Below are 12019 nucleotides of genomic sequence, written 5' to 3'. Positions count from 1 at the left end.
GTGTGATGTGGGTTTCTACATTGCTTCAATTCCCAGTCCTTTTAGAGAAAAATATGAAGAAATACCTGGTGGGAGGGTGGAAAGAAGACAGAGCTAGATTCTTCTCGGTGGTGGGCAGTGTCAGGGCAAGAGGGAATGCACACAAATTGAAACGTGAAATTGTGTGAATGTAGCGAAGCACTGTGAGGACTGCTGAGCAGTGGCACAGGCTGCCCAGAGAGATTGTTGAGTCTGTCTTGGAGATGCTCAAAACCTGGCTGCACGTGGTTCTGGGCGTCTGGTTGTAGGTAGCCCAGACTGAGTAGGGTGGCTGGCCTGGGCAACATCCAGAGGCCCCTTTCAGCCACAGCTGTTCTGTGATTCTGTAAAATACAGATTATTACACGGATAATAAAAGCTCCATGTCTCTGTACCGTTATATGGCTAAACATACGGTAAGTGATTTGTCAAGGAAACTTTGTATATTTGCATATTAAGACCTGTTTTTAGATGACTGTTATAGAGGCAACAAAAAAAGGCTATTTTGAGTTTTTCACTCCTGATGTTTTACAGGTGTATCCCATCTCCTACCTCAGGATCTCCATGAGTCCTATTCTGCACATGCAAAACAAAGAGGCATTACTGGCTCTACCTCTGGGTGTGACACTGACGTTTACAGTACATTTTCATGATAACTCTGGAGATGCTTTCCATTCACATAATTCTGTGCTTAGCTTTGCAACAAACAGGTAGGTATCTATCACAGGTGTTAATTATGGAGACCAAAAAGGCCAAGTACACATAGGCCAGGTACAGCAAGGAACAAATACTGCCCCAAAGATATCAGTTGAAGATATAGCTTGGACTGGGATTAAAAAACAGAGGATTTTATCTCTGAGACTTTCAGAGGCGCTGTGGCAGAAAGAAGAGTTCCAGTTAGTAATCAATGTTCTCTAGCAAATGGAAAGTTGCTCAGATAAGCATGATCCCTAGTGGGGCCTGCTGGGGTACGTTTCTGCTTTACGTGACTCTGACTCATCTGATTGCGTACATCAGTGGCCTATATAAACAATTGATCTTATTAGCATTTGCCTCATCTTGCCCCTCCTTTTCTCCTAGTGCTTTCTTACACTGACTCACTTACGTCTTACGTAAGATGGTGAACTTTCAGGATCAGAGGCTGTCTCTTCAGATATGCATGTATAGCCTTTGTACAGCAGAGCCAAACCTCAAAAGGACTTTTGCTCTCTGCTTCAGAGAATAATAAATATTACAAAACAACCCTCTTTGGTCATTAGTAAACAATCATTAATTCCATTACTATAACAGTGTGTGTTTTCTGCAGAGCACTTTACAGTTACAACTTACTCATAATGATTAAAATGGGGGGGGGGAGGAAGGTTGAATGCAAGATTTTCTATCTTTCTCCTACCGAAACGATCTACAGAAATTGCTGTAGCATACAGAGGTCCCTGAGATAACACTACCGTAGCTTCCAAGCTAGACGTGGCATAGCTGCATCAGCATAGGGGTGATAATTAGCCCCAGACACAGAAGCACTGCTCATTAACCTCAGGTGCAGCACCCTACTGCCAGCTCTACCTACCCAACTCTACTACTGTCAAGACTTTGCTGTCTTTGTGGGGTTGTGGCAGGATGGCAGTCTCTGTGCTGGGTACACGTAAGTGCTCTGTGTGTTAGTGCGCTTGGGAATGCTAAATTTTGGTAAATACCAGAACTTGTAATCAAATGTGATTTAGCTTTGTAAAGTTAGGGCTGGAAAGCTGCATGTTGTTTTAATTTCTTCTTAGCTCCCAGAGAAGAAGAAAAAGAAACAAATTATCTAATTTTTAAAATTCTACATTTCTTAAAATTAGGAAATAATTCTCATACGTAATTATGACCTCAGTAGTGTTTCAGCATAACCATGTAAAAACTAAAATTTGGCTCAGTAACACCTAAATCATTTTCGTTTTCCTGTTTTGTCATTCTTCGTTAGAAAATAGCCATCACAGAAAACAAGAAGCCAAACATCTAAAGCCAGAGTTTGTACCTACTATTTATTGTAAAGAGGGAGACATTAGCAAACTTGGCTTACTACAAAAGCCTGTCTTTTTATCTGTAGAGATGACTTTGTACAAATTGGGAAAGGACCCACCAACAACACATTTGTTATCCGGACTGTGAATGTAGGCTTGACCTTGCTTAAAGTTTGGGATGCCGAACACGGTGGAATTGCAGACTACGTCCCCCTTCCCGTGCAACATGCCATTTTTCCTGAACTTATAGATGTGGTAGTAGGTGATGTCCTCTGCCTGAGTAGTTCACTGATAAACCAAGAAGGTAAGCGGCACTTCAGTGACTGTTTATGCAGCCATATAATTTGACATCAGCCTGCCTTTCTCATTCTCAGGAAAACTAAATGCATAATTTATGATGTTTGTTCAGAATCAAATGTCACTGTTCTTGTTAATGATGAAAATAGGTTTGATCAACTCCTCTAATTTTAATTGTACCATGCAATATGTTGTTTGTATGGAATTCACGAGTGTCAGACCTCAGACATTCCCATTCTCTTCGCTTGAAAGGGCTGTTTTTTGTTTTGTTGTTGTTGTTTTTGTGGGAATGGTGCAAAGAAATGGTCAGGATGGTCTGACTTCACCCTCTGTTTTTAACTCTTAGTATTAATGTGTTTTTGTCAGAGTAACTGCAAGACGGTTGGTGTGTGTGCATGACAGAAGTAAAATCCTGCTGCAAATAAAAAAAAAAAGACACCAGTGTGCAGCACGAACTGCCTCAGCTACATAAATTTGCTGCACAATGTACAAATCATGTATCTTTACAGGCCTGCCAGGCATATGGAGCTCCTCCTTAAGTAGTGTCCTTCAAGTTGACTCCAAGACTGGTGTAGCTGTGGCAAGAGATTCTGGTGTTGCCACTGTCTATTACGAAATTCCTGGATTACTTAAAACATACAGAGAGGTGAGGCACTGCTAAATCCTACCAGAACTGCTGAAGTTTGTTTGCTTCAGCAAAAGTATATTCTACGAGATTTTTAGTTAGAAATATTTAGACCCAAGGTACATGTATTTAAATAGTTTACTTATTTACGTTAAGTATAAATACATATACAAATATAAGTATAAGCACAGAAAGATAAATATAGGCACTCCTTTTTAAAGGAGAAAGTATTTAAATGTATAAATAAGCATGTTCTTGCCTCATGGTTGGAAAGTGTACGATATGTGTCCAAACACGTCATGTTTGGTTTTTTTTAATTATTTGTGTTGAAGAGTATAATTGAGACTAATGGTTTGTGCCTTTAGCCCATATGATTCCTACATTGTACATTTGGTTGCTTGTCTAAGGTGTTTCGAGGTGCTAAATAATTTTTGAGTAAGGCTGCTTTTATGAATGAAGTTTCACTGCAGGATGAAATGCCGAGAAGTTTAAGTGTAGAACCATATTACATATATGTGCATCAGTGATCAGAACTACTTTTTTTTTTCTACATTGCAATTGTACTGTTGATGTAATTCACTGTTCAGCCTGACGTAAGAACCAGATTTTTTTTTTTTTTTTTTTTTTTAAATTAAATTTAGTCTTAGAGCTCTATGTGGGGTGGGTAGAAAGAAAATGTCTTACTAGCTTAAATTGCCTTGGAAGGCAGATAATAAAAATAGAGAAACATAGGATTTCTTATGAAGAGCAACACAAACTCTTGGGGGTCTTATCTGTTATACATATAAAGATATATACATGGCAGTCAATCCAATTTGGTTTGACCTCAGTTTTTGTAATTTTTATACAGATTTTGGTAACTGTGTACTTCATTCTTTATTCAGATAATCATTAATATACCTCAGAGGACTACAGCAATGCATGTAAGTGGAGTGAAAACCAGCTTAGAAGGAGTTGCAGCCTCCAAAGTAATAGTTTTGATTGGAGAAGGAAATAAAAATTTGAAAGGTATGATGAAAAATTTGTTTATGCTATATATTTATTGCTTAATATGTTTGTATATTCACAATAGGTGCTTCTTTGAATGGTCTTTGTAGCTTGTGTAGCAAGGTCTCCATGATCCCCTGGTGCCCGTTCAGAGTCTTAGGAGCTCTACGGAGATTCTTAGGGCCATGTTCAGAGACTATTACAGTTTCACAACTAATAAAATAACTAGATAATTGAAGTGTTGGTTTTGGTCATATCAAAAAACAGCTAATAGGCAATCAGCTGAACGCTTGTTTCTGTACTTAATTGCACTTGCCTTCTCAGTAAGTTCAGCATGCTCAGTAAGAAAAAATATTAAAGTGGTTGCCATCCTTAATTTCTTTACAGAAACTTTCGTCAGTTAGAAAGATGTAATACAGAGATAAAACAATCTTGTGTCTGTTAATTAATAAGCTGTATTTTGCTTAATCGTGGTCCCTTTTTGTTATTACCTGAATACTTAACATTTATTGAAATAATATTTTATTGTGCCTTATATAAATTATTAGCCGACTAAAAAAATTCCTGCCAGAAACTGAAATATAAATCTGGACTCCCAGGATTATATAAGGTATTCAGCAGACATATCTGAGCTGACAATTCTTTCTAGTTCATTCTTTTCTGTAAATAAATTATTCCTGTCAAAAAAAAAACAAAAACAACTTTTATTGTCTCTTTGGCATTAGATTTGAGATAGGCCTGCTGTCTGTTCTTCCCAGCTATTTCAAGATTATCATAACCTTGTGAAACTATTTTGGAAGATAGTAGAATAACTTGATATCTCAAGCCATGGTTTTGTTTCACAGGGGAGCCCTGTCATTCTTTTTTTTTTTTTTTTCCCCTCAGGAGAGTGCTTGCCTGCTCAGATTGAAGCCATTGCTGAATTACAGCCACAGTCCATTATCAGTTGCCATCTAAATTTTAATGGTGATACATTTGACTTCCCAGCACATGATATTTTCATAGCAGAACCTGGATTTGATGCAGTTTCAGGTAAGATAAGAGAAGATGCTGCGATGCAGGCAGACACTTTGAATTCTGCTGTGGTTTAGTCCAAACGTCCAAACAGATTTTCTGCTGAAGCCTCTGAGCTTTGCTGTGTAGGTTCTCAGGCTTCAGTGAGTTGCTAATGTGTACTCCGCTTGTTTAAGTCAATGGTTTTCTGCAGTGATGTTTACTTGTTTACGGAGAAATCCAGAAATCAGTGGCAGCCCATTCCATATCTTTCTTCCTGACTTACTACTGTAACTCTGAAAAACTCTGCCCTATACAATACTGAAGTAGCTTTTTTTTTTTTCCGCTGGGGCGGAGCAAACTTCAATATGCTTTTTAATTACAGTGACCACAAATTAGGTCGTAATTTTGCAAACTACTACACATGTATTTGTAGTTACATAGACAGTCCAATGATATCTTGAGACAGAAGTGATGGTATTGCAGAACATAGACATAATATGTGGGGTTGACACAATTTACAAAGCTAGCAGCTGTCTAATTTTTACTCCAACTCAGAGGTTAAAACAAAACAAAAATAAAAAAAACTACCTTGTGTATGGTACGACATACAAATACAGGGCCTGACATTCTTTTCTTAAACTATGGAACCAAAACATTTCCACCTTCACCTGCTACAAATGAGCACTTGAGTGACAAATATTCCAGAACTGGAAAAATTTGCATTACAGCCAGTAGCTAAACATATTTAGATGTTTTTTTGGTAGGTATCAGTGCCTTTGTCATATACTTAAATGCAGTAGAAGTTAAGACTAGGGATAAAAGGAAATAATTATGAATTTTAACATCTGGATACTAAGGATCATTAAATTTCACTTAATTATCTGCTGCAGAGTCAAATATTCTTTGTGCTGGATGTTGGCCTTTTAAAAGCCCTGGCTCCGTAGTTATTGCAGTAAAACTAACCTTTACGATTAAAATGAGGGAAGTAGCATAAATGTGAAAATCTGTAATATATTTTGAATTCTTTGGGTTCTACAATTTAAACACCTCTGGAATTTATCAAAGTTTCAAATTTCTCTTTGCAACCTGAGTGCTGTTTTTTTTATTTTTTTTTTTTAATGAAAGCTAGAATTCCTACATACTCCCAAAACAACACAGGCTGGGACTTGAAAGGAGGGAAAATTATCAGGTACTGCGGAAATTGAAATAAAATCATGAAAGTTGTCTGCAATGTGTATTAGTGTTTCATAACCATAATATGACTTTAAAAAGAACTAAAATACCATGGATTATATGGAAGTAACATGAATCATCTGCTGGGTTAGTCCCTGTACCTACTGTGTAAAACTGTTACACCTTGCGTAATAGTGGCTGCCTCTGGTACTTTGTTAGGAAAAGAAAGTAAGGGGAAAACATGTATGTAGCCAAATTCTGCTTATTACTTATGCTTTGTATCATCCATACTGTAGGAGGGTTTTTTTCCCACTATATTTATCACTAATTATAGACTAAGAGGTTCCATACAAGATTAGAAACATAGTGAATATCTAACTTTTAATGAAGCTCTTATAATTACCCATGCTTTCACAGAACTGATGATGGTGATGGTCATTGACCATTGGTCATTTTAACATTAGATGAAAGCATGATATATCATACTAAGTAACAGTAAAAAGTAAAGCCTTTCTATCAATGTTAGCATAAATGAACATTCAAAGTGGAATTGAATCTCACTGCAGTTAGAATGAAATCTCACAGGGACTGAAAATTGTCACTTCAGACTTTGTGTTGGATGGGTTTCTTTTTTTTTTGGTTGGTTGGTTTTGGTTTTTGTTGTTAAATCATGACGCTTAGTTTGGGGCAAGAATTCTTTTGCTTTAGTAATGGGATTGTGATGCTTGAACGAGCTGATGCACTGTGTCCAATTTGTCATTTGCCCACCCACCCCTGAACTTGCTGTTCTGGATTTTAACTTTTTTTTAGTTCTTCTCTAATAAAGATGTCACAGCGATCTCATTCTGCATGGAGGGAAAAACAACAACAATTAACAGTCAAAATCCTTTTGTTTTTGTAGGACATTACACCTGTTCCATCACAATGCACAGGCTCACTGATAAGCAGCTGAAGCATCTCAGCATGAGTAAAACTGTGCTCAGGGTTACAGCTTCAATCCAAGGCAGCCACATCTCCGCGGAGCAGATTGGCACTGATGTGCCATTCAATCCCGGGTTTTATGCTGACCAAACAGAAATGCTTTTAAGTAACCATTACACGAGCTCTGATGTGAAAATTTTTGGCGCCACTGAAATACTTGATACCCTGGAGGTAAGTGTATTGCTGGAAAGCATTAAAGCACAGTTAAAAAGCATTTTGAGCTGTTACATGCAACTTCCTAACCAAATGGACTCTGTGCTGCCTTTCCCATCGCAAGATTGAGATGGTTTGGAAATGCTCATCTTCAATGTATTACTCCCCAGTTTTTACTCTTGCTTCAAGGTAGAAGAAATGTGTCAGGCTCACCTGTGTGCTAGCTGGGATGTATAAACCAGCACACGCGTGGGAGCAGAAAAATCTGCTTGATCCCTAGTGGTAGGCGTAGGTGTTTGCCCACAGTTCACGTAGCCCAGTAGGGAAAGCTTTCATTTTATTCCCCGGTATGGGCTTGGCCCAGACCCACAGAAGTAGTGGTTAATACGGCAACCTGAATAAACAGGGGTGAAGTGCTGAAGGTGTCAGGGTAAAGCTACAACCAAGTTCAGCTCTTGCTGAGGGATGAGTTGGTCTAGGCTTGTGTGGAATACTATTTCTGAAGCATGGCCTGGGAGATGGATGTGTGTCTTGCTTTTCAAACAATCTATTTCAGGATGTTGTTTTTCTTTTTTTTTTTTTTTTTTCTTTGGCAGGTGAAATGTGGGTCACCAATGGTGAAGGCTTTAGAGAAGGAGAAATCCTATGGGCTGCCTAGTTATGTAGTCTACACCGTCAGTCTGTCTGATCCAAGGGTTTCAAGCCAGGGAACCTTATCAACTACTCTAACTGTCTCTAGTCCTATGACCGACCAGTCTATCACTATCCCAGTAACAGTGATTTACTTGACTGACAGAACCAGTGCACCAGTGAGGCGTAAGTTGATCTCTAGACTCTATATATGCCAGAATAAACCCATTATTTACATTAATGTTTAAAGTTATAAAATTTGATGCGTTAAAATCTGAGCTGGCAGTTCACATTATCACTGACATTTAAGCTACTCACTATGACCAGAAGACTTAAATACTCATAATTGGTCATAATTGCTCATTATGACTGAAGCTGAACATACTTTTCTTTTGGGCCAGCCCAAAATACTCTGCTGAAGTATCTAAATATCTCTGTGCTAAAGTGTCCAACAGTCTTTTTTAGCTTTGCTTTTATTTACTCTCAAGTCTTGTTTTTTATGAAAATTGGTGAGTAGATTGGGGCTGAGGAAAATAAAGAACACTGCATATTAATGTCTTAAGATGCTCTTGGCAAATTTTGAAGATTGCATTGGAAATAGTCATTAGAATTTAAATTACACTAAGTTGATTAAGTTTATTTAGTATAAATACTCAAATAGAAATAGCCAAAAGAAGGTAAAGAAAAACTCCTACAACAAATTGGAGGGATAAGGTGCTCTTTTAACTTAATGTTGTCTCCTTTTAATCGGTTCTACAGATGGAGCAAGTCTATTCCAACACTTCCTTGATTCCTATCAAGTAATGTTCTTCACGCTTTTTGCACTATTAGCAGGGACAGCTGTTATGATCATAGGTAAGAGAATGAAAGACTGCAGTAATATTTTTTCAATAACTTTATACGTACTATATATTAGTTGTGAGATATAAAGGAATGATTTCCAGGCTAAATGGTTTTTTTTTGTTTGTTTTTATACTGTCTTGCAGCCTATCATGCAGTGTTCTCACCAAAAGAACAGCACACTCATCCAGCATTTACCCCAAGGCCAACACCTCAGTGCAGCCCTAACAGTAAGCAGCTGTTGCCCAGTTATGAATGAATTGATTAGTCTAGATACTGCATTTGAATTCAATTTAGGGATGCACCTCCATTAGCCTATATACTGACTTAAATGATGACGAGCACTGTGCCAGTTTCTAGAAAATTTGTTGCGTCTCTCTCCTCCCTATCCCCCAACTTTATATTTCTACATCACCAGTTCTTTGGAAACTCTTGGCCATCTTCAGCAACGCTGGAAATAGGGAGCATGTTAAGAGTCTGAGAATTCACATAAATCATGAGGTACATAGAGGGGAGGGAGAGATTCACAACTTTGCTCCTACCAAGGACAACTAAAGCAGAACTCTGTTGCTGATACAATGTGCTTTGCAGCAGCTGGCTGGTTGTTCAATTCACGTGACATAAGATTAGCTGCAGCATGTGCTGCATTTCTTGTGCAGTCGGCATGCTGTGAGGTACTGGGATCTGGGTCTGTCGTAAGACAGGGAAGGGCAAATGTTAGGGGGGCAAAGGACACAAATCTGTTGCTTGACTGCTTTGATCCTGCAGTCATGGTTTGCCTGTATTGTTTGGTATGATATTTACTTCCTATTTTACTTTATTTGCAGTGTTGCAGAATCAAACTCTTTTTAAAAGTATGCAAAAAACACCTATTAATTGTAAGGGTCTGTAATAAACTGTGGCAATTAAAATTCGCATTACTACAGATGTAGTTAAGATACCGGTGGGCTTCTCTTCTGTTTGTAAATACATGCCTGATACTTCAGATAAAATAAACTCAACCTGAAAGTTACTTGCTAAAGTGAAATGTATTGTGCCCCCCTCGGAGGATTTAATTCTTTAATTCAAGTCCTTAATGAGAAGACCTATAAAACTTTTATACTTATAGGGTGTCTCTTCAACTGGAAATAAGCTAAAGGAAGGTTATTTCACTCTGAATGGATTATTAGACTTGCTTACCAGGTGTTCCAACAAACGATCAGTGGTGGTTATTTTTTTCCTTTTATCTCCACCATTCCTGAGTATGATTGTTTTTCTGATTTTTCCCTGTGTTTTAGGTTTCCCTGCATCACCTATGCTTTCCTTCAGTCCTCAGTCCTCAGGCAGGAGAACAAGCCCATCATCCCCACTCTGGAGCACCAGTTATGGTTCACGTTAGAGAAAAAAGGACTCATCATCATGCACTAGGACTAAGGAAAAAAAAAGCAGTGCCTTTAACGATAAATTTCAGAACTGTTGCAGTTTTGATGCAATTCAAGTCATCTCTTGAATATAATTTCATAATTTTTTGTAATGATTTTAATATTTAGAGCTCTTTGCATTTTTTTTATGTCATTGCTTCAGTTATCTAGAACTTATTTTATCTGCTGTTTTATGCTCAGTTGACAAGGTTGAATGGACAAAAAGCAGTGTTCATGCTAAGCTAGCTTTCTTGCACTTCAAGCAGGTAGAAGTCTGAGTGATAGTGATCAAAGTTTTTATTTACTTTTTGTAAAAATTAACTTTCTTTTTAATGAACTTTTTAAAAGGGAAATAGAGGAACAGGTCAAATATGAGCCAAAAATATGAAGGATTGTATATTTCAAATTAGTTTTTTATTTTGAGTTAGACTCAGGAATGTACTGCACTGATAAGTATTCTTACGTTTAGCCTTACAATGTGATCAATGTGATTCATCAACATAATTTGCTGTTTAAACATTGGGAATGCTGGAACAACTGTGAATAGATTTAAAGGTTTTTTTGTTTGTTTTTGTTTTTTTTAACTAAAAAAATAAAACTGTCTTTAAAGTGTGGCTTCCTTTGGGTACAACTGCAGTATTCCCTTCTTGTTATTGTGTAAGCACTTTTTTTGGACTGTGAATGTGAAAGCATGTACCTTCTAAGAGGATCTTTCTTCTGATGGTAAATGTTTTTAACTGAAGGCAGTTATCTTACCTGTGTTCTGATCATAAATATAATAACGTTTTACGTATAGAAATACCTCAGTAGGAACTGAGCTTCCTTTTATTACCACTGGTCACCTGATACACTGGAAAGTAAGTGGCTTATTTCATAGTTACTGAGTGACTTTTTCAGTTGGTTCAGTGTTGCTAACCTCTCTTATATGTGTACATACTATGTGTACGTACTAATACAGCCACACCCAGAATTTTGATCTAACCTATAAAGTAAGATATTACTGGTATGACCAGACTTTGGAATACTTGTACTGCAAAATCCTACTACAAAGTGCTTGTTTGTTGATCTGTTAAATACAATGTAGCATTTCACTGCATATGTATTACTGATTTTTTTTGGTTGATTTGTGACAGTTTTTTTTCCCCTGAATAGCTATGATACAGATATAAAATGTACAGTTCAGAGTACGTTAGAAAGTATTCTGCTAAATCAGGCAGTTGATCGCTTTGTATGCTCAGATGTATTTTGCTTTCTAAAAAAGATGGCGGTGAGGTATGCTGACTGGAACTTCTTTCTAAATAAATTTAATTTTAAACAGTTGGGGGGAGGACACTGGTTACAATAGTTGGTAATACTTCCCTGAGGATGGAAAATGCCAATGGCGTATAGTTTTGATTTCATGCAGTAGTGCAAAAAAGCAACATTGATGCATAATATTCTAAGTTTTGTATAATTTATTTGCCTGTTTTGGAAAAATGTGTGCCTTACATGCTACTACTAAAAGTTGACAATTCAGGTGTAAATAAATAATCATTTCTACCTGTATTATTTAATAAAGCTTTGTAAGATTCCCTTAGTATACTGTTAATGAACTTTCTTGGGTTTTGGCTATTCAGAATTTGGCTTTAGATTGTATTATTTGTACTTCACCTCCTACATTTCATGTCCAACTTTTGTGAGTATACCTCACTTTCCACACCACCCCTGCCACAATAAGCCATTTTGTTGTGAAAGCATTCTTGATTCTGATTCTAGCTGGCTGAGTATTAAAATACATTCTTACTCTCACTCCAGCAGTGGAAAAGCCTTTTAGCTGTGAACTCCAGCTGCAAACAGTTGAAAGGGAAATGATGGGGGCAAAATCAGGTGAGATAGCATAACGTCTTCTGTTTGCATTAGCTTGGAATCACTAAAAGTGT

The 12019-nt window shown here is 37.3% G+C and overlaps 1 protein-coding gene across 2 annotated transcripts in view; it reads left to right on the top strand.

Annotated features, from left to right (window-relative positions):
* Nucleotides 1–11686, top strand: part of NUP210 (nucleoporin 210) — a 66278-nt gene extending 54592 nt beyond the window's left edge. For both annotated transcript variants that reach the window (XM_035558266.2, XM_050712701.1), the window contains exons 31-40: nt 553–728; nt 2105–2322; nt 2825–2961; nt 3825–3948; nt 4813–4959; nt 6998–7248; nt 7827–8046; nt 8620–8715; nt 8847–8930; nt 9978–11686. In XM_035558266.2, the coding sequence (XP_035414159.1) occupies nt 553–728; nt 2105–2322; nt 2825–2961; nt 3825–3948; nt 4813–4959; nt 6998–7248; nt 7827–8046; nt 8620–8715; nt 8847–8930; nt 9978–10078 (1554 nt within the window). In that variant the 3' untranslated portion in view covers nt 10079–11686. The remainder of the gene's footprint in view (nt 1–552; nt 729–2104; nt 2323–2824; nt 2962–3824; nt 3949–4812; nt 4960–6997; nt 7249–7826; nt 8047–8619; nt 8716–8846; nt 8931–9977) is intronic.
* Nucleotides 11687–12019: the final 333 nt, after the last annotated feature.

Source organism: Cygnus atratus, chromosome 10, assembly GCF_013377495.2.
Source record: "Cygnus atratus isolate AKBS03 ecotype Queensland, Australia chromosome 10, CAtr_DNAZoo_HiC_assembly, whole genome shotgun sequence".
Lineage (NCBI taxonomy): Eukaryota > Metazoa > Chordata > Aves > Anseriformes > Anatidae > Cygnus > Cygnus atratus.
Note: the sequence above shows the minus strand (reverse complement) of the source record. Positions and strands in the feature narration are given on the sequence as shown.